Source organism: Anarrhichthys ocellatus, unplaced genomic scaffold, assembly GCF_004355925.1.
Source record: "Anarrhichthys ocellatus isolate YVR2014 unplaced genomic scaffold, GSC_Weel_1.0 scaffold49, whole genome shotgun sequence".
NCBI classification, from domain to species: Eukaryota; Metazoa; Chordata; class Actinopteri; order Perciformes; family Anarhichadidae; genus Anarrhichthys; species Anarrhichthys ocellatus.
The window spans coordinates 796758-819781 of record NW_022280079.1 but is presented as its reverse complement, the minus strand read 5'-3'; the positions used below and the strand labels follow the sequence as shown (position 1 = coordinate 819781).

At 46.0% G+C, this 23024-nt stretch overlaps 1 protein-coding gene across 1 annotated transcript in view; it reads left to right on the top strand.

The window, feature by feature from the left end:
* cog5 (component of oligomeric golgi complex 5) overlaps positions 1–22962 on the top strand; it is a 40205-nt gene extending 17243 nt beyond the window's left edge. Inside the window, exons 7-11 of the mRNA XM_031869812.1 lie at positions 10740–10870; positions 18765–18924; positions 19864–19976; positions 20091–20168; positions 21815–22962. Coding sequence (XP_031725672.1) covers positions 10740–10870; positions 18765–18924; positions 19864–19976; positions 20091–20168; positions 21815–21934 — 602 coding nt within the window. The 3' untranslated portion in view covers positions 21935–22962. The remainder of the gene's footprint in view (positions 1–10739; positions 10871–18764; positions 18925–19863; positions 19977–20090; positions 20169–21814) is intronic.
* Positions 22963–23024: the final 62 nt, after the last annotated feature.

Genomic DNA, 23024 nt, shown 5'->3' with positions numbered 1-23024 from the left:
GCAGAGATGTCCAACTGTTTTACTGACATGCGCAACTCAGCGGGAGGCATGTTTTCCCCCAGATACAAGTCTTTAGTGAGAGAGCGATAGATGGCAGACAGCAGGCTTATGGAGAGGGAATAAAGACAGATAGAAAGAGATGAAGACAGCTCGGGTACCAAGAGAAAAAAAGATGATTACACACTTTTTTTCTGAGCATACTTGAGCATGATGTGTGAGTGAGGCAGAGAAGGAAAGAGATGAAGACAGCTCGGAGACCAAGAGACAGCCAGACAGCCTTTTTTTTTAATGCAAAGATGACAATGTTGTGTGATAGGCAAATTTCACCAGTGGTGGGCCTTCAAGGCCTTCTCTGCTGGCCTAGACAGAATCACAAAGTTATAGCTATTTTATAATTTAATATTTGTTCTTAAATACACGACATGTATTATAATATATAATAATATTTTCCCCATTATCTTATGTTCTCATTGCACAGCTGCTGTCTTCCTCAGTTGCTCTGCTTCCAGTGCAGCTTGTTTTAAGTAGAGCTTTTATCCAATCAGATTTCACCTCTGTGTCTCTAGGTAAGAACAGAGACAGAGGCCTGCAGACTCACAAGTGAATCCCTTTGCAGTTTAAGTGAATGGGGACGATATTGTTGATTGTCATAGTGTTCAACCAATCAGATCTTTAGTTTGACATGTTGGGCGTATTCTTTGACGTGTCAGAGCCTGCTAGCTGGCCTACAAGTACGTGATTGGTCAGTGGGCTAGCGTGACATGTTGGGCGGTGACAATCCCAATATCTGCTGCCTCTGTCGAGCGGACATTTTCAGCCTCAAACACATTAAAACATATTCAAGAAATACAACTGGGGAGGCTCGACTGTCTTCACTGGCGTCCATGAATCCAGAAGGACTTCTTACTGGAACTAAAACGCACGGATGTACTGAACAACCGTGAGATTAAACTCTTTATTAACAAAGAAAGAAGGATGGACTTTGTCGTTAAATAGTGAACAGCAGCTCTGTTAAGTTAAATGTGTTTGTTTTTACATCTGCAGTAGCTTTAATATGCTTGTTTACATATTATTATTTGTACAACTTGTTTTTATGAAGATGGATTTTTGTTTGGTTTTATATGTGGTAGGAACTATTGTTACGTCCAATGTTGCGCTGGGGACACATTTAGTCGGTGCCAGTGTTGCCAACTTGGCGACTTTCGAGCTAAATCTGGCGACTTTCCAAACCCTCCCTCATGGCGACTTTTTTTTGTCAAAAGCTACTAGCGACAAATCTAGCGACTTGTTCTGATGTTGTTGGAGACTTTTCTGGTGTTTAGACTCTGACATTAAAGCACATACGTTCTGCACTGTCGTGATCGAGCAGCGGTGCTGCCGTGAGCCGCCCCAAAGCACTCACAGGTGGTCACTCTCACAGTAGTGTGCAGCAGTCCCAGCTGCAGTCAGAGCAGAGAGGAGACGCACTCTCGCCGTATTCATGTATCTGCACTCTGCAGTTAGTGTATTTATAGGTGTTGAGCTTCATTTTTACACGAAACAAATAATAACCGTAGCTGTGGCTTCATAATGAGATTATTCAGCTGCAGGACAGCAGTGAAGGCCCAGGTACAAAATGCACGGCCCGCCACTGAGTTTCACACCTGCAATTGCTGTAAGCACAATTGCGTTCGACAAAACATCTAAAAATGTGACATCTAGGCTATTTCAAACGGAGGTATAAATGAAAACGTGTGTGTGTGTGTGTGTGTGTGCTTTGTATATGATAGAGCAGTGGTTATATTTGGTGTTACTGGGCAAACATTGCACAATGACCTTTCGCATATTGCAAATCAAGTGGTACCACAGAGTAAGAGAAAAAGAAGCAAAAGAAACCTGCCAGAATTAGAAAATACAGCCCTCATCCTTCAGCTCTCCCCTCTCTGTCCTCTGCCTCTCCCACCAGACATATGCATGTGCTTCATACAGCCACCTGTAGAAGTATTAGTCATTCATTTAAAACAACATGCTACCTACAGTTACCTGCACTACTGCTCATTCACTTCAAACATCATCCCAATTGTGATTGTGGTTCTGATTCTATGACAAATACCGTCCTGTTCTCTTTGCAAACTTGTGGCCCTGGAAAGCCCTTTGAGATGACACACTGTGATTTGAGGCTCAAGCTAGCTACAATATCTGCACATTTCTTCAGACATCGAGAGCACATTTAGCTCCCTGAGCTCACACAGAAGGTTAAACTATTGGCAGGGTTGCCTGGCTAGAGTGAGACTTTGATATAATTGGCTTTATCACATATAGGCACACTTAATCACATGCACATATTTGGACTTCTGATTCAACATCAGGGTTTAATAAAGTATGGAACTTACCCTTGTTGCACGCGCAGTAGCTTAGGTCTAATATTAAGGGATTTAGCCACCGGGACAACAAACCAGGGAAATACAACTTCACAATATTAGACATACACTAACCCAATAAAAGTAAAAGTGTTTTTCCCAATATCAAAACTACACCAAGAGCTAAGAGCGGTTCAAAACGACCCCTATGATAGTTAGCCCACGGACTATAGCCACCTCGCCCGGACCAGGGAAACCGGGGCACCCTCCCGGAGCCAGACCCAGGAGGGGAGCTCGTAGGCGAGCGTCTGGTGGCCGGGCCTTTGCCCGGTCGGGCTCAGCCCGAATAAACACCATGGAGCAGCCACCCTGTGGACCCACCACCCGCAGGGACAAGCATTGGGGTCGGGTGCTATGCAGACCGGGCGGCGGGTCGGGCGGGATGCCCGGGCATGCTGATCGCCGGCGGCATAGACTAGCTCTAGGGACGTGGAACGTCACCTCGCTAGCGGGGAAAGAGCCGGAGCTGGTGCAGGAGGTGGAGTGATACCAGCTAGAAATAGTTGGACTCACCTCCACACACAGCGTTGGCTCTGGAACCAAGCTCCTGGAGAGGGGTTGGACTTTGACCTTTTCCGGAGTTGCCCAGGGTGAGAGGCGCCGGGCGGGAGTGGGGATACTCACGAGCCCCCGGCTGAGCGCCGCTGTGTTGGAGTTCCCCGGAGAGCGAGAGGGTCGCCTCCATGCGCCTACGGGTTGCGGGGAGCAAGGCTCTGACTGTGGTTTGTGCTTATGCACCAAACAGCAGTTCGGAGTATCCGGCCTTCTTGGAGTCGGTGGGAGGGGTCCTGGAAAGGGCGCCGCCTACCGACTCCATAGTTCTCCTGGGGGACTTCAACGCTCACGTGGGCAATGACGGAGAAACCTGGCGGGGGGTGATTGGGAGGAACGGCTTGCCCGATCTGAACCCGAATGGTGTTTCGTTATTGGACTTCTGTGCTTGCCACGGTTTGGCCATGACGAACACTATGTTCGAACATAAGGTGGCTCATAAGTGTACCTGGTACCAGAACACCTTAGGCCAGAGATCAATGATCGACTTTGTAATCGTATCATTTGATTTGCGGCCGTATGTCTTGACACTCTGGTGAAGAGAGGAGCAGAGCTGTCAACTGATCACCACCTGGTGGTGAGTTGGATCAGATGGCAGGGGAACTGGTTGGAAAGACCCGGCAAACCCAAACATGTAGTGAGGGTAAACTGGGAATGTCTGGTCGAGGACCCTGTCCGGGAGGTCTTTAACTCCCACCTCCGGAAGAACTTCTCACACATCCCGAGGGAGGTTGGGGACAAGGAATCCGAGTGGACCATGTTCAAAGCCTCTATTGTGGACGCGGCCGCTAGGAGCTGTGGCCGGAAGGTCATCGGTGCCTGTCGTGGCGGCAACCTGAGAACCCGGTGGTGGACACCGGAGGTGAGGGAAGCCGTCAAGCTGAAGAAGGAGACCTTCAAGGCCTGGTTGGCCCAGGGGTCTCCTGAAGCAGCTGACAGGTACCGACAGGCCAGAAGGGCTGCAGCTGCGGTGGTCGCGAATGCTAAAACTCGGGCATGGGAGGAGTTCGGGGAGGCCATGGAGAAGGACTTTCGGTTGGCCTCAAGGAGGTTCTGGCAAACCATCCGACGGCTCAGGAAGGGAAAGCAGGGCTTACCCCAGGCTGTTCTCAGCAGGGGGGGAACTGCTAACCCGGACGGAGGACATCGTTGGGCGGTGGAAAGAGCACTTTGAGGAACTCCTAAACCCGACCAACATGTCCTCTGCAGAGGAGGCAGCACCTGAGGACCTAGGGGGAGGCTCACCCATATCCCTGGCAGAGGTCGCTGAGGTAGTTAAAAAGCTCCTTGGTGGCAAGGCGCCGGGGGTGGATGAGATCCGCCCTGAGATGCTGAAGGCGCTGGACATAGTTGGGCTGTCCTGGCTGACACGCCTCTTCAATGTCGCATGGGGGTCGGGATCAGTGCCCATGGAATGGCAGACCGGGGTGGTGGTTCCCATCTTCAAAAAGGGGGACCGGAGAGTGTGCTCGAATTACCGGGGTATCGCACTACTCAGCCTCCCGGGGAAGGCTTATGCGAGGGTGCTGGAAAGGAGGCTCCGACCGCTTGTCGAACCTCAGATCCAAGAGGAGCAGTGCGGATTCTGTCCCGGCCGTGGAACAGTGGACCAGCTCTTTACCCTCGCAAGACTACTGGAGGGGCTCTGGGAGTTTGCCCAACCAGTCTTCATGTGCTTTGTGGACTTGGAGAAGGCTTTCGACCGGGTCCCTTGGGGGGTCTTGTGGGGGGTGCTGTGGGAGTATGGGGTGCCGGACCCATTTCAACGGGCGATCCGGTCTCTGTACGACTGCAGTAGGAGCTGTGTCCGCATTCTCGGCAATAAGTCAGACACGTTCCCGATGGGTGTTGGCCTCCGCCAGTGCTGCCCTTTGTCACCGGTCCTGTTCGTGATTTTCATGGACAGGATATCTAGGCGCAGCCTGGGGGCGGAGAACGTCAGTTTCGGGGGTCTCGGGATCGCCTCTCTGCTGTTTGCAGATGATGTGGTCCTGTTGGCCTCCTCGGATCATGACCTCCAGCATTCACTGGGGCGGTTTGCAGCCGAGTGTGAAGCGGCGGGGATGAGAGTTAGCACCTCCAAATCTGAGGCCATGGTTCTCTGCCGGAAACCGGTGGATTGCTCCCTCCAGGTGGGGACGGAGTGCCTACCTCAAGCGAAGGAGTTCAAGTATCTCGGGGTCTTGTTCACGAGTGAGGGTAAGATGGAGCGGGAGATCGACAGGCGGATCGGTGCGGCTGCAGCAGTAAAGCAGGCGCTGCACCGGACCGTCTTGGTGAAGAGGGAGCTGAGCCGGAAGGCAAAGCTCTCAATTTACCACTCGGTCTACATTCCTACCCTCACCTATGGTCACGAACTCTGGGTCGTGAACAAAAGGACAAGGTCGCGGCTACAAGCGGCCGAAATGAGTTTCCTCCGTAGGCTGGCCGGTCTCAGCCTTAGAGATAGGGGAGGGAGCTTGGAGTCGAGCCGCTACTCCTTCGTGTCGAAAGGAGTCAGCTGAGGTGGTTCGGGCATCTAATTAGGATGCCTCCTGGACGCCTCCCACTGGAGGTTTTCCAGGCACGTCCAACTGGGAAGAGACCCCGGGGAAGACCCAGAACACGCTGGAGAGATTACATCTCCCAGCTGGCCTGGGAACGCCTCGGGATCCCCCAGAATGAGCTGGAACATGTTGCCGGTGAGAGGGAGGTCTGGGTCAGCCTGCTGCCACCGCGACCCGACCCCGGATAAGCGGTGGAAAATGGATGGATGGATGGAAAACTACACCATTTAATTGAATGTTTACAAGCAGCAAAACCCAGAAATAAATAGAATAACACAAGAACATATCCTACTTTAGGCACATAGCCAAAACATGACATATCTACATATGACCACACTCACTTACTGAGCCAGATATAAACATGAACACGGTTACAGGGTTCATTTAGTGTCTTTGTAAAACAGGGTTGTGCAACGAAATGCAGTTTCATTTTTACATAAGTTACATAAGAAAAACACCAAAAACAAAACCATATTACATAAGGAGGGTGAAGGATGAATTTAGAGTATCACCGCCTGAGGAAAGAAGCTGCTCTGAAGTCTGGTGGTACAGCAGCTGAACACTTCATTTCACAGCTGGGTGAGCAGGCTGTGGCTGGGTGGATATGTCTTTTTGTATCATTTGGGCACTTCACAGGCACCTCTTGTCACCAATATCACTGATGCTCAGTAGATGGATACCAATGATGTTCTGGGCAGCTTTAATCACTCACTGTAGAGCCCTCCTGTCATGGGCCGTATACACATCCCCTGCCAGTTTGTAATGTTTCCACTCAGGATGCTTTATATTGCTCCTCTGAAAAGGATAACAAGAAATTGGCACAGGAATTTTGCCTTCTTAAGTTTTGTCAAGAAATACAGCTGTTTATGAGCTTTCTTCATCAGGATGGAGATGTGTGAGAACCATGTCAGGTTGTTTGTGATCCTGATTCCCAGGAACTTAAAACTAATCACTTGCCCCACCTCAGCACCATTGATGTCAATCAATGATAAGTTATTTACCCTGTTGATTGTTTCCATGTCGAGCACCTCACTATGAGAGGCTGATTTCCCTGTACCTTTTGTCTCCTGATTCATCAAAACCAACCCTCACACATATCAGTGTATCACTCTCTGGATACGGTGGGATGCCAGTCTCAAGTTGAGGGTGGAAAATCGGGAATTCCTCCATCCCTCCACATAAACTGACTGGAGCTGTCCATGGTAGCAACTGTCCTGAGGCACTTTGCTCCTTTACTATAAAACAGACATGACATGGTGAGGGCAGACAACATGACAGCAGCAGCATATATCAACTGCCCAGTGTGCGCTTTGTCTCAGTATGTTGTACACTCGGGAAACATCAGGCAAACACAGCAGCTGTTTGTTCATTACAGAGGGCACTCGAAAGGCGTGGCTCTGTCGAAACAGTGTTTGTTGCATTGACTTTGTGACCCCATCTCACAAGCCTTTAGTGCAACAGGATGGAGCCTCCCTGAGAGTTTTATCATCATCCACGATGACGGTGGCAGACATCTGCCTGGCGGCATCCTGGACTTCGACATGCCCTTTCATCCATTTCTATCCGTTGCATATATCTCAGTAAATGCGGACCATTGTGGTAAATAATCGATGTCCTACTTATCTGCAGCGGCAGTACTGTGTGAAAAGACTGTACATCACACATCCCCTTGTTTCTCCATAAAGGCTGACATGTTAACCGTTGACCTTCATTTACAGTTTATGAACTGGTGAATGTTGTCTGCTTGCGGACCTTGGTGTCACAGTGGGGCATAGACTACATCAGCGTAACCTAACAGCACTTAGAGGGTGAAGCCTGTACAATGTGTTAGTTGCGTACTGTAAAGATTAAAAAGCTAAGGACCCTTCTGGTTACACCTATGCCAGCTGAATAAGTGCTGGTTTGAATTGAGAGCAGAAATATGGTCTCATAGCTGTTATATGTTGTTAGTGTGGATGTGAGGGAGCACTGTGCAGACACAAGGCGTGGACAAAACTTCACAACTTGGCATGTGTGTGGGGATGAACTCTCTCTCTCTCTCTCTCTCTCTCTCTCTCTCTCTCTCTCTCTCTCAAAGAACACATATCTAAACAAGCAAAGAGATACGGGGCTCAGCTGTTCCATTGTGGTCTCTGGCAGGCTTTGTAGTTGGGTTGAGGCTTCTAGCGGATTGCTTTTGAATTGAATGTGACTTCTGTCCAATTCCCTGGTTCTCTATGCCTCAGCCAGCCACCTGCCTGATAATACTCTCTCTCTCTGTCTCTCTCTCTGTCTGTCTCTCTCTCTCTGTCTCTCTCTCTGTCTCTCTCTCTGTCTCTCTCTGTTTCTCTCTCTCTGGCTCTCTCTCTCTGTCTCTCTCTTTCTCTCTCTCTCTGTCTCTCTTTCTCTCTTTCTCTCTCTCTGTCTCTCTCTCTGTCTCTTTCTCTCTCTCTCTGTCTCTTTCTCTCTCTCTCTGTCTCTCTTTCTCTCTCTCTGTCTCTGTCTCTCTCTCTTTCTCTCTCTCTCTGTCTCTCTTTCTCTCTCTCTCTCTCTTTCTCTCTCCGTCTCTGTCTCTCTGTCTCTCTTTCTCTGTCTCTCTCTCTTTCTCTCTCTCTCTGTCTCTCTTTCTCTCTTTCTCTCTCTCTCTCTCTGTCTCTCTCTTTCTCTCTCTCTCTGTCTCTCTCTTTCTCTCTCTCTCTGTCTCTCTCTTTCTCTCTCTCTCTGTCTCTCTCTTTCTCTCTCTTTCTCTCTCTCTCTGTCTCTCTCTCTCTCTCTGTCTCTCTCTCTCTGTCTCTCTGTCTCTCTCTGTCTCTCTTTCTCTGTCTTTCTCTTTCTGTCTCTCTGTCTCTCTCTGTCTCTGTCTCTCTCTTTCTCTGTCTCTCTCTGTCTCTGTCTCTCTCTTTCTCTGTCTTTCAAAAAGATGAGCAACTAGACAAATAACCCATCTGAAATGGTTGATATCATTATGAGCTGCGGATTTCCCTGTAGCTTTCGTGTTCCTGATTTATCAAAACATGTGGCTGTGAGAAAGATGCTAATCAAAAGAGTAAGTAATCAATCAGAGAGTTGAGATGATGGCATAAGATTTAAAGACCTATAGTTCAAAGCGCTGTGAATTACATGTCGTCATTCACACACATACACCATGCAAGGTCCATCAGCAAACCAATTCACATTCATGCTCATTCATGCACCCATGGCACAGCCTTCGGAAGCAAATTGGGATTCAGTGTCTTACCCGAGGAGACTTCGACATGCGGACTGAACCGCCGATCTGAGATTGGAAGAGGACCCGCTCTACTACTATGGTATTTAACTTGCATTCAAATAATTTAATGCAAGTTGAATACCATCAAACATGTACAACAGAATTGTATGTAACATTCTTGATGTTGTCACTTGTAGTCATAATGCACCAGAATCAGTGAATGCATTTTCTGGAGCACTTAGGCAGAACAATAGAGCACGTTAAGGTTTGGAGATAATGTCTGAGAGTGAACAACAGCAACAGAGACCATGGCAGCAGTCTGACTGCCACTGCTGCCAGAATCATCATGATAGAGTGATGCGACACAGTTGCATCAATTTCATATCGGCACAAAACAGGATTCATTTGCGAGGCAAGTACATGTTTCTTCCTCTAATGCATCGGGCTGTCCAAAGGATGTGGGTGGACAAACAATGCAGGGGAAGCAGAATGGAAATGTTTAACACGCAGAAGTGTTGAAACAAGTGTTGCTGACAACTCTGTCAAGCTGACTACTCCCGCTGTCATCGTTCTGTAAAGGATGCAAATAAACAGAAATATGATCGCAAGGAATGTTGTCCAGCTGCTTTAACAAAACAAAACAACAAAAATAATCTGTGTCTGCCAATATGGATCATCAATGATGATGATCAATGATCTGTTTTGTGGCAAAAACATGTGATCGGGGATTTCTAAAAGTTAAATTTGCTCCTTTTTCCTGTTTTGCTGATCCGATCAGATCCGTGACTGAAATCTGTGATACCTTCCGAACCGTGAGTTTTGTAATCGGTTTCACCCCCAGTTTTGGGGTAACATACTCATAGGTTTGAAATGAAACAATGACTAAGGTACCAAAAGTTCTCCAACACCCTCAAGTTGAAGCTGATAGGAAGCACTTTAGGCGAAGCCGTCACTTGTCTGGTTGGGGTCCACCTCTCGACATGAGGTTTGCAGCCCTGTTCTCCATTTCTGGAATATGGAGAGCTTTCAGAGTCAACAGGTGCTCTGAGGCCCACAAGCTCTCCACCATCCCTAACAGGGCAGCAGACCCAACTCCACCCAGCCTGTTGATATAGGCAAATGGGGGGCTGGTGCCCGTCCTCACCATCACATGCTTCCCCCGTATCAGGGGCCTGAAGTGCTGGAGGACCAAGAACAATGCTTGTAGCTTATGTCAGTACTCTGTTGGAGAACACACACCAACTACCGCTCTCCCCGGGCAGGAACCCCCCCCCCCCCCCACACCATCAGGGAAGCATCCGTGAACACTGAGATGCAGCAGGTCACTCGTCCCAGCGCCGTTCCCTTGTGTTTTGGGGACTGCAGAGTCGATTGAGAACATTGTTTCAGAGTTACAACATTGTCTACAAAACAGTTTGAAGATTAATTTAAACTTCTTTGCCAATGACTGCATCATTTTGGTGAGCAGCCATAGAAATGAACAACATGGATTTAGGACTAGATACAAAGCCAAAGACAACAGCTCCACGATGAGGCATAAAACGAACAAAACAAGACTATTGAAACATTAAACGCAATTATTTGTATGACAATCGTCAACTAAAATTGAATATTGTGACAACCCTACTAACCACATTTCAAAAGTGACCTCAAGAGTTCAAGTAACACCACTTTGACACATGTAAAAAAAAAAAAAACTAAAAAAAAAAAAACGGAATATTAGCCTTTATAGAAATACTGTACTTTTCTGTGTACTTCCTGTAAACTTAATCTTCACACGTCCTCAGTTTCACTATGGGGTACATACATATTTAGTAGACCGGAAATGCGCTAAAGAATCAGTAAATAAGACTACGCTCTCAGTCTTGTTAGTTAATTAGTTAGTTAATTAAATATACAAAAACTGTTTAGAGTACTGGAAAAATGGAAAAAAGCGTGAAAATGTAATCATTTATGGTTTCGTGTGCGTGTGTTTATGCTTGCTTGCCCATGCTCTAGACAAATTTCCCCTTGGGGATGAATAAAGTATATTTCTATTCTGTTCTTCTATTCTAGACTATCTGTCACAAGGTGTGGATCTGAGCGGCATTGAGGTGATTGAGAATGACTTGCTGCTGATCAGCAGAGCCAGGCTGGAGGTGGAGAACCAGGCAAAGAGACTGCTGGAGCAGGGCATGGAGATCCAGGTACATACACACTCAACACAACGACTTCCTTTTGGTTGCACCAGATTGTCCTTGGCCTATTGTGCAGCTTGAACTTTGACCCCTGTTTTGAGAAACATCCAGCTAAAATATTTGTTTTCAGGAATAAGTAAAATATTAGCAAAGTTTCTAAATCAAATATATAAACTCTCACATAGTGGCCTGGTCCATTATTTACATTGACGGTATGCTAATCTACTTCTGTTTCAGTTTGCTGTAGATGCCAACTCGGCACTTCCTCCATGTTTACCTGTTGGCTTGATAAATTGGAAATAATGTAGTAGTGCAATTTTTGGTCGTCTTTTTCCATTTGGTGCAAAGCTACTGTCAATACAACACTTTGGCACAGATGTGTCATATTAAAAGCCTTCCAGTGGTTCAATCCCCCATTTCCTGGAAGGCAGTTCCAATCCCCTTACTGTTTTTATGCCTCCGCAACCGCCAAAATGTTGTGCCAACTTTGAATTTCCTAAAATTTGGAACAACCACCAACAGGACTCAAGGATGAACTAATTTGATTTTGTGGTCAAAGGTCAAGAACACTGTGACCTTGCATCGTCCCATCCTTGTGAATGCCATATCTCAGTAATATCTAAAAGGAATTTCTTCATATTTGGCATAAACACCCACCTGAACCATAGTCCGTATGGAAAAAGTCGTTGTGACATCACCCATTGGTTAGTGGACTGCCTTCTTGGCTTTTTGCAACCAGAAGTGACAAGAGCGCGGAGCTAAAGACAACCGAATGCTGAATAAGTAACTTTTCAGACCCAGAGGTTTGGAAGAGGCGCACGGCACAAGTTGTGTTTGTTTACTAGAAAGTTCATGGGGTTACAAGATGAGATAGGATTATGCCAGCTAGTATATTGCGAGCCCAATGCCTGTGATGTAAGTGTAACAGTGAGAGTGAGTTTGAGTGAGTGTGCACCTCTGTGTCTGTCCACAGCTAATCTCTCATTCTATTGGAGGTAAATGCATCATATTTTGGTTGCTTCGCTATGACTGCATGCTTAAGAACCTCTCGTGGTCTTGGTGACACACACTTTTTCAAAACTTCTTTTATTGCCTGTTTTATACTGACATTGAATGCCTGCTGACTCCTCGTTCACCACTCTTAATCGGCCCCCGGCTGGTTGGGGCTACTATTGATAACACAGCTGAGGGCATCTCCGATCCCGCATCAACTTCTCTGCGCCCACAGTGGGGGGATAACAGTTTGTCTAACAGCTAACAGTATGGATGATGTGTTTGGTTCACACACTGCTGCACAGCTCTCAGCCGCTGCTCTGCAGCTTACTTTTACTGTGTTGGAGGATGTGTTTGACTGTCGTCTATCAGCAAACGGAACTACCAGTTCACACATTGCTGTGCCTCGCCGTCGAAGGTGTGTTCAGACACTTTACAGCCCTTTGGTTACATAAATAACAGGTTGTTAGTTGGCTCACTTTATTAACATCTAACAGACCTACCGGTACACACATCATTTGCTTTTTGTCCAGACTGTATGACGTGTCTTATACGACGACTTTGAGCCGATTACCTGCATTCATTTCTTCTTGTTGAGTTTGGATGAAGTGTGTTTTACATTGCTTACAGGCCACTGGTCTCTAGGCGGGGGGTTCAGTGTGGGTTGTATTGTCTTGGGGAGGCAGGTATGGGCAGTTGTGGTTGTAAGAAAATTCATTCATTCATTCATTCATTCATTAATTAATACAGTCTAAAATATAAACTATGGAACTTTGATTAATACTTGAATTAATAACTATAACCCAAAATGACCATATCCATAGCAGAGGTTGGCAGTATTCCCTCTACAACATTAATTAAACAGACCAGCATGTTTATTCCACAAACAATTATTAAACAAGATATTAAAGGTGAAGCACACGATATGAATCCAACTAAAAACTAAACTAAAGAAACCAAAATGTGCGTGTGCTTGCTTGAGAGACAAAACAAAACAAGGCTGCATGGCCTACAAAACAACATGTCTGACAAGGTGAAACAGCAAAGATGACTGAATCAAAGATGGCAGCTGGGACCTCAGCCACTTGGTCTCTTTGTCTTATCTGAACACATGCATTCAGTCAGGACACAGAGTGTGTGATTGGAGAGTTCTGAGGTTCTTTGAATGTGTTTGTCTCTCTGTTTAAAGCCAGTTCACTTTTCTTTTGATCAGCCGGTTACATAGAGAGACCCTGTGTCTGTGTGGAGCATAACTAACACATCAGCTGCAGATTCAAAACCAGGACTATAAACAGACAATAAAACAACACACCATCAAACTAATACATGTGCATTGACAGATGTTTAGGTTAAACAGCTTAGCCATGTGCCATTACTGTGCTAATGTTACGTTACCCAGGAAAGAGATTCCTTTGTTAGCTGGAGATTCCACCATTGGGTCAAGAGACAGGCTGGGAAAGGTTTAGGTTGTGATGTATTGTGATCTGTCGCTCCAGTCCTTTGTTCTCATTGTTAACATCTCAGCACTAACTTGCTTGTTGCTCCTTTTTACTTAAACGTTAGCTGGCAGACTTTATTGTAGCTGCTAAACACTTGACACGACGGAACAATGTGGAGGTCAGCTCCTTTCATTAAGAGCCTGTTTTTGCACCTAGGTGGGAAAATAGAATAGTCCTGTGAAACTGAGTTAAATGGCTCAGCCACCACTTTGAGTGGAGAATCTCAACAATCCATTCAATCACATAACACAGCAGTGGTTTCTGCAGAGACCAGTAGCGGAGATCTCCTCTACCGAGTGCTTTGGTCTGTCACTTTTGAAATCTATGTGGAACTCTTTAGAATTGTAAACACTGTCAGAGGTATCAGACAGTAGAAATATGGAATATATCAAGTAACCTTAATCCCTGACTATATTTCAAGAGAAAGTTATCCCCCAGACCACTTTCTCTCAGCTGAAAGCCAGCGTATACGGGTATTTAGTAGTGCTGTTGATGGATGCAGGTCCAACTCTTGACATTTTAGTGCAAAGTATTCTACATATTGTGCTATAAATATTCTTAGCGACTGCCCTCTACTGGTTGAAACCAGACTATTGCCATTTCATTTAGCTATTGGCTGATCAGAACATCCTTCACCCACACACTCATCAGAGTTTAGGAAAGCACATTACTTCCACCAGATAATCAGCCGTTAACGTTGGTTTCACCGTGTTTTGTAATGTGCTGATGGCTTAAGTCAATGGTTATGCTACAGTGGTGATGGAAAATGAGCTGACGATGGACGCAACTGGACGTGTGTTAGCAGCGTCTAACATTGATCCTGTATTTGGCAGGTGCTGATTTCATTTCCTGGCAGTAGCATTGAAGCAGTGCACAGTGGGTACAGTTGGGCTATTTGTCAGTGAATAAATGTGACAACTCCTCAAGACCCAAGCCAAGTTCCCCCTTTCTTGCTTGCCCCCTGGTGATCAAAGTGAAGAGAGTCCAGACTCACGGGGGGCTGACCTTTATTGCTACTCTAGTGACAAGCTGCTCTTTAGTGTTTTGGTGAAGCAGCTGAGTCAAGTGTGACACCTAGTGCTCACATTTGGTCTACCTGGTCTGGTGTTGGCTGGCTTAATATCTAACGAGTTTTAAAATGTTTACACTGACCCTACCAGACATGCTCCTCTAGTCTACTTTTGGCCTAATTGAGGACTGTTGAATAACAGTAAGAACGCTGAATGCTGTCTGCACATGGTTTGTCACTCCACCCAGCTGTAACTCTTTCAAAGGAGTAACTGGCTCATAGATATTAAGCCCCCACAGCCGTGGTGCAGTTACACTGGCACTTCACTACACTAGCTATATTAGTTATATATATTATAGATTGTTGTGATTATATATTTCCACTCTGGTGAATAACTCATGACATCACAGATATTTCATTTCTTCTTTATACTTTTTTGTGTATTCATTTTTTTTTTTTTTTAAAGAAAAGGGCATTTGATCTGATTAGTTTTTTGATGTGATAAGCTGTTGGTTCTGAGTAAAATATAAGGACAAAGGTAGAAGAGAGATGAGCACTTTGTATATGTGAGAGAGGGAGACATGTGAGCTCTGTTAACCTTCACCTGCCCCAGAAAGCCCGTGTTCTCAAGGGAACCGTGTCCAATTGTATTGTGTGTGTGTGTGTGTGTGTGTGTGTGTGTGAGAGTGAGAGTGAGGGCAGAGAGAAGTTCAACAGGTGTGTTTGAAGTAGGAGGATACCATGACTCTAAATCCCTCTCCATATTCTTCACGCCCAAGCGGACTGAAGGCTGAACTGAGGAGCCTCCTGTGAATCCTATGGAGCACTGCAGGCATCACATTTTTGTCCAGACACCATCAGACATTGTAACTTGATGGCAGACCAAAATAAAACTTGTTTTTTGTTGGTTTGAGGACAAACAGCTGATGTGACCTATCCATCCATCCATCCATCCATTTTCCACCGCTTATCCGGGGTCGGGTCGCGGTGGCAGCAGGCTGACCCAGACCTCCCTCTCACCGGCAACATGTTCCAGCTCATTCTGGGGGATCCCGAGGCGTTCCCAGGCCAGCTGGGAGATGTAGTCCCTCCAGCGTGTTCTGGGTCTTCCCCGGGGTCTCTTCCCAGTTGGACGTGCCTGGAAAACCTACAGTGGGAGGCGTCCAGGAGGCATCCTAATTAGATGCCCGAACCACCTCAGCTGACTCCTTTCGACACGAAGGAGTAGCGGCTCGACTCCAAGTTCCCTCCTGATGACCGAGCTCCTTACCCTATCTCTAAGGCTGAGCCCGGCCACCCTACGGAGGAAGCTCATTTCGGCCGCTTGTAGCCGCGACCTTGTCCTTTCGGTCACGACCCAGAGTTCGTGACCATAGGTGAGGGTAGGAACATAGATCGAGTGGTAAATTGAGAGCTTTGCCTTCCGGCTCAGCTCCCTCTTCACCAAGACGGTCCGGTGCAGCGCCTGCTTTACTGCTGCAGCCGCACTGATCCGTCTGTCGATCTCCCGCTCCATCTTACCCTCACTCGCGAACAAGACCCCGAGATACTTAAACTCCTTCGCTTGAGGTAGGCACTCCGTCCCCACCTGGAGGGAGCAATCCACCGGTTTCCGGCAGAGCACCATGGCCTCAGATTTGGAGGTACTAACTCACATCCCCGCCGCTTCACACTCGGCTGCAAACCGCCCCAGTGAATGCTGGAGGTCATGATCCGAGGAGGCTAACAGGACCACATCATCTGCAAACAGCAGAGAGGTGATCCCGAGACCCCCGAACCTGACGTTCTCCACCCCCAGGCTGCGCCTAGATATCCTGTCCATGAAAGTCACGAACAGGACCGGAGACAAAGGGCAGCCCTGGCGGAGGCCAACACCCATCGGGAACGTGTCTGACTTATTGCCGAGAATGCGGACACAGCTCCTACTGCAGTCGTACAGAGACCGGATCGCCCGTTGTAATGGGTCCGGCACCCCGTACTCCCACAGCACCCCCCACAAGAACCCCCGAGGGACCCGGTCAAAAGCCTTCTCCAAGTCCACAAAGCACATGTAGACTGGTTGGGCAAACTCCCAGAACCCCTCCAGTAGTCTTGCGAGGGTAAAGAGCTGGTCCACTGTTCCACGGCCGGGACGGAATCCGCACTGCTCCTCTTGTATCTGAGGTTCGACAAACCTGTTGTGACCTACCGCAGGCAAATTTTGTCACATTATTATTGTTATTATTATTATTAATGAGTATTTATTTCTTTAATAAAATAACGTCCTCTGGGGAAACGTCCTTACCTCTGTCGTGATTTTAGCTCTCTCCAGATTTGGTCTTTGGGTCTTCATTTGACCTTCCAAAACCGAACTAAGCTCTGAATAGGCCCATCAAAACAGTTTGATGCTCATCATAATGCTTTTGGTGCTAGTACGTACGGCCATTTACAACAATAGGTGTTCTTCAAAACGTGCGTGTCAGACTCTTTCGGTGCATTTTAGCCACTGATTTTTACTCATACATCTAGACAATAAGCGTTCCCCCCAAAAACCCACGTGCACTCTCTCTCTCTTACACAAAATCACACATACACACTCCTCTCTCCACTGTGTATTCCACCTTAAAGTGCTTTTAGCCTTGGCTAACAACTTCTGTCACTGAGTTATTTGTGTGATCATATGGAGATCTAGAGACACAGACGCACAGGTATGCACAGACGTGTGTGTATATATATATATTTGTGTGTGTGTGTGTGTGTGTGTGTGTGTGTGTATATATATATATATCTATCTATCTATCTATCTATCTATCTATATATCTCTATCTATCTATATATCTATATATCTATATATCTATATATCTATATATATATATATATATATATATATATATATATATATATATATATATATCTATATAAAATCAGCCCAGGGCTTGTGTATTGTTATTATGTAAGCAGTTGGACATGCTGCCTGGGCTGTGTGGAACTAGTTTCACCTCAGCGCTCTGATTGTGCCAGCAGAGACCCTGTAGCCCTTCTGTTGAGTGGGAACTCAACTGACCCATGTAGAAGAACTCCTCCTCTCCACTCCCCAGTGCTTTCACATAGATAGAATATATTGAGCCCAGTGGCTAAAAGCTGCAACAATCAGTTACTCAAAGGAGAGATCCAACCGAGATGAAAGCTAAACCCCGCGAGCTAGACTAGGACTAATGATATTCCACCACCCACTCTGCTCCCGGCTAATGTCCGGTCGCAGGAAGAAACGGGCTAACCCAGCAAATTAGGTCAGTGACTGTTGTGCCCACATCTTTACAGAGACCTGGTTCCATCGTTGCATCCCGGATCAAGCTGCACTTGACAGGCGGACCGTAGGAGAGTGCAGGATTTAAAGCTGTGCACATCCCTTGATACACCACTTAAAATAAACAACCACATGTCTCAAATGAGGAGCATGCCATTGAGAATCATGTAAGCAGAGAGCAGGACTCTGTTTGATGATCAGTGATGCTTGGGGCTCAAACACAGTCAAAGTTGATGGACATTGTTTCCCTGATGTCAAATTTTTAACATGAAGACGTCGGCCATATTGCCCAGAGAATTATTGTTCCTGCTGTTTACATTCCTCCTGATGCAAGTTGAAGAAATGCACTTGTGTAGCAAATGGTTTCTTTTTCAACCATGTTGCATAATGTCAATAAATCCTCCATAACTCCTCCATATTCGGCATGGAGGTCAGGTTTGTGGGCGTGAAGGTGTGTAAATGTGTGAGTGACCTATAACAAAAAGGAGGAAACCGTTTCTTTTGGAAGGCACCATTGGTCTCTGATCTGCTTTTTGAGCTGTTTTTCACACAAGGAATATTTTCAGAATGCAACTCCCTGTGAAACCACAAACCATCATTTTTTACATTTTATCTTGTGTACAGAAATATGCTAACCAGTGAGCTTTAGAGGTGTTTGTTCACACACAGACATGGCATTGATAGCAATATTGTTGTTTAACTCTGGACAAGAAGCAGATAAGCATATTCAGTGTGTGGGGCTCTACAGGAGAAGCTTTAACTTCTCTGTAGAAATACAACTCAAGAGTTTGTTCTCTTTAAGAAAATGAACAGTTCAAAGAAAAGTATGCTTTGAAGCATGTACAGTGTAGACAAATATAACGGAGTCAGTGCAAAGTGCAGCAGTGCTCTCCCTCTGTTTTCCTTGTCTTGACTTTGCCCTGCCCACAGCTCTCCCTCATTAAACCAATGTAAGGTGTATTGTTAGCTGCTGCTGTCACCTCTGCACTCGCTGTCAAACTGAGTTTTTGTGTGTGAAATTACCAGACCCCTTGAGTTGATTTCAAACTCTTTAAAACAACTGCCAACCTCACTTCTCTCTTTCCCTCTGTCTTCCTCTCTCCGTTTGTCGGTCAGAATCCAACCCAGGTTGGCACGGCCCTGCAGGTCTTCTACAACCTGGGCAGTCTAAGAGCGACCATCAGTTCTGTAGTGGGGGGTTACAGGACCACCATACACGACAACATCACTGATGCTTTGGACATCAAGGGCCTGACGCAGCCAACCAACCCTAGAGGTAAGACCCAAGGAGGAGGTGGTGTGGTGTGGAGAAACACTAGCATGCTGCAGACATCGTCCTCATTTCTACAAGATGAAAGAGGATCGCATTTTATAGTTCGACCCAGTTCATGAGACCAAAATAGATTATTATACCATGGCCACAGAGAATAGTCCGTTCTGGCTGGAGGGCGTGTGTTATTTTCATAGCTCTGATGTAGCGGCCACATCATTGTTCTAATTAATGACACAATACTTTCAGATACACGGGCACGGTTAGGTTTTACAAAGAAATGGAAATGAGCAAAGTCTGATGCATCTCCTTCCTCTGTGCCACAGAGCTCCATTTCTTTATCCAAAAACTATTCCAAATATACATTTTTTTCTGGGGCGGCAGTGGCTCAGTTTGCTGGCGTTTCGATTCACAAAAATTAACCCACGTTGCTTCCTGGGTTCTTCACAGCAGCCCGCTGCCCCTAGGGACGGGTTAGACGCAGAGGTCAGACTTCATGAGCGTACCTGTATGTATATGAGGACTGTAGTGAGCCACAGTGGTGCTCTGGGTGACGTGGTCCTTCACTTCACACTATATTTGAAAGTGTATTTAAAGTTTTACATGTTCAGTAGGAACCAATGAGCTTGTAGCTTTACAACCACAGATGGGTCAGTACGACTTGAGAGATTGATTAATACACTGTTGGTTTTGGTATTTTCAATGGTATTTGATGAAAATAAGAACTGCAGACTTAATAATAATAAACAAAATATGAAAATAGCAGTTGAATAAATGTCTCATGATCTTAAGAAAAGCTTTTCTCAGTTGCTGCTGCATTTGTATAATAATCATAAATGCTGTTCTGCGTGCGTGTGTTTGGGACATAACACTGTTCCTGGTTTCACAGGAATCGTATCAGAAACAAACAAACAAAAAGCTGACTTCGTGAATTCGTCCCCTCAGGTGCACCAGGCAGAGCAGTGCTGCCGACACCAGGCAACACAGCAGCTTTCCGTGCTGCTCTGTGGACCAGCCTGGAGAAACTGATGGACCAGATATGTGCTGCGTGCAGACAGGTATTCAGCTCCCTGAGACTACTCACTGACTGTAAATTCAGTGTTGAATAGTTTATTCAAATTAGAAACCCAAGCAGCAGGACTGATGGATTAGGTGTGCTGCATACTTTCCAGGTGCAACATCTGCAGAAGGTCCTGATGAAGAAGAGAGACCCTGTAACTCATGTGTGCTTCATCGATGAGATCATCAAGGTGGGTGGCACCACTGTTCTGGTTCTGTGTAATCCAAACCGTCACAAGGCTCCAGTCATTTATTACAGAAGATAATGGTTTTAGTATGACTGAATTTGCATGTTTCTCAATATAAGACATCCACACAGCATACTAGAGCATACATGACAGCTTAATTATATGACACAAATGAGATCCACGAGCGCTGATGTAGAGGAGCCGCACACCCAAATGACTTCTGGGAGCGCCTTGAAATCCCGCTCCGAACATCTCTGCTGACGAGAGCAGTACTGGAGCCTGCAAGGAGGAAACCAGGCTTTGGGCGCGTGCTGTTATCCCTGAGCGCACAACTATTATCATTGTTTTCCTCTTGCAATACTTACACCTGCTCGCTTGAAAGAAACTTTCACCTGCTTGCACTCGAGAGGTGTTGTTTCTGACAGTAAGTTGGCGGATTCATTGGCAACTGGTTCCCTAGTTATAATTGGCTGCAGTACTCCCCTTGTTTCATCCGTACTATGCATGTGCAACTCTCAACAGAGATGAGAAGAAAGGAAGATGGCTCAACTTATTAACTATTTCCATCATCATGTTATTGATTAAGACTTTTTAAACAGGTTTGAACGTCTTCTGGATGAGATCTGGTGACACACGACCAAGCCCAGCCCAGTTCTACCCAGCCTCGTGTCCGAGGCTTGGCTGGGTGAACACAGGGTGAACCTGTGTAATGCTAATATATGACAGCCGCTGGTAACGAGTGGACACAAAGGATCGGGGTCCTGGGCAGCTGCTTGCTGTGCCCAGTTGATAATCCAGCCTTGACTTTAGTGCGTTCTCTTTATTTTCCAGATAAAAGTGCTGCACTAGAGGTGATACATGTACATGGCTGCATACACAAGGTGGCAACTGATTTTTAATGAAATTAGAAAAATGTTGACATATGAATACAATTTACAATGCCTTATTTTAGACAGACGTTTTATAAAGTGAAACATTGAGGATACTTGAGACCTGTTGATGCAGAGTTGGAAAAACACTATTGTCTGAAACACCATGGTATGCGGTAGCATTATGATTTTCCAGACCAAGCCTCTAAAAGAAGCCCCACACCACAACGATCTGTTTGTTCAGTTCTTTTCTATCCCACTCACATGCAGTTAGTCCGTTAACAACAATGGAGTCACAGAGGTTTGTGAAGGTAGAGGAGGTAGAGGAAGTGATGATGCAGTGGATGGGAGGAGGAGAGCTCAGACAGCTGGGCAGCAGACCTGCAACAGGCAATTCTCTAATGGGTTATTAGAGGAGGATACACACACACACACACACACCCACACACACGTCCGATCCCATTAGATAATGAAAGCACTCCTCAGTCAGGCTCTGTGTGTTGACCTGTGGGTCTGTGTTGGTCTCTATTACTACTTACACACAGCTGGTTTGGTCATCTAATGTTCATACAGAAGGTAAATGTTGAAGGACGTCTGCTCTCACTACCTCAGTGATGGCAGCATTGATGATGATTGTGATGATAATGAGCATTGTGAGGACTTGACTTAATATTGTGAATGCAATTATTATTCAGGATCATTTGTTTCAATTTCAAAATGATTTTATTGCAATTTCTGCACATCAACACAAACCTTTCTCTCCTGTCAACCTGATGACAGGATGGACAGCCGGACATCCTCTACACCTTCTGGAACGATGTAACCAACACACTCAGTGAGGAGTTTCAAAGAGCAACTGAAGGTAAGAACGCTCCGTCTCCTTCTCCTGAATCCCTTTAAGAGGATGCTGACAGTTTATATATCCAAGCTGCTAGTCCAGAGGGAAGGGGAATTACATCTTTAAGGTGAGTCTCAGACAGACAGTAGATAGCTGCTCTACAACCACCAGCACACACAACTAGTGGAAGGTCTCGTTTAGTGAGCCTTAATCATCGGGCCGTAGTCAGAGAACAGCAGGAAATCAATGTGGCTGCAAGTAATAAAAGACCTGTTGTTCATGGAGCTATCGCCGCACACAGGACTCTCATTCAACCAGTGTTGCTTGTACAACCTTAGTTTCTATTAAGTCACTGCATCAACACGCCATGGTAATTCTAACTGGGACAAAAATATAACAAAATGGGTCAGAAGTGGTGACACATCAAATTATTTTCGTAAAAATGATGCAGTAGCAGAGGATCAAGACCAGCTGCTGCCTGGAACACAGGAATGCTAATGACAGCCCACAATATGCTGCTGATGTTACAGGCTGTCAGTGATGATGCAGTGACTGTTGGACCCTTTGTAGTGATGGAGCCCTTGTGATGAGCTTTAATGCCATAACCCTCCGAACCCCAGAACCCGCCGGCGGGATAGAAAAGCGTTTTTTCTTTAAACAATCACCAAAACTACAACGTTCATCACAGCCAGACGTTGTAAATACCGTCTTTAGCGTCAGATTTTCATCTTGCCGACGGTCACTGAACAAATCATGTGTGACGACCGATTCCGTCAGAGGAAGCAGCTGAAATGGTGATATTTCATCAAAAACATTTTATTATATACTGTATGTCTTATTTAAAATGTCCCCCTTATAAACCCTTTACCCGAACCAGAGCCTGTAGAAAACATTCAATTCTGAGCTCCTCAGCGCAACCAGGAAGCAGTCCAGTGACAACAATTCAGTGAATCTTCGACAGCACTGCAAGCTGCTGAACACAGAGCAGAGGCCGTAAGTAGAGGTGGTAAAGATGTGAATAGCTCAATGTATACAGTGGGTACGGAAAGTATTCAGACCCCTTTAAATTTTTCACTCTTTGTTTCATTGCACCCATTTGCTAAATTCAAAAAAGTTCATTTTATTTCTCATTAATGTACACTCAGCACCCCA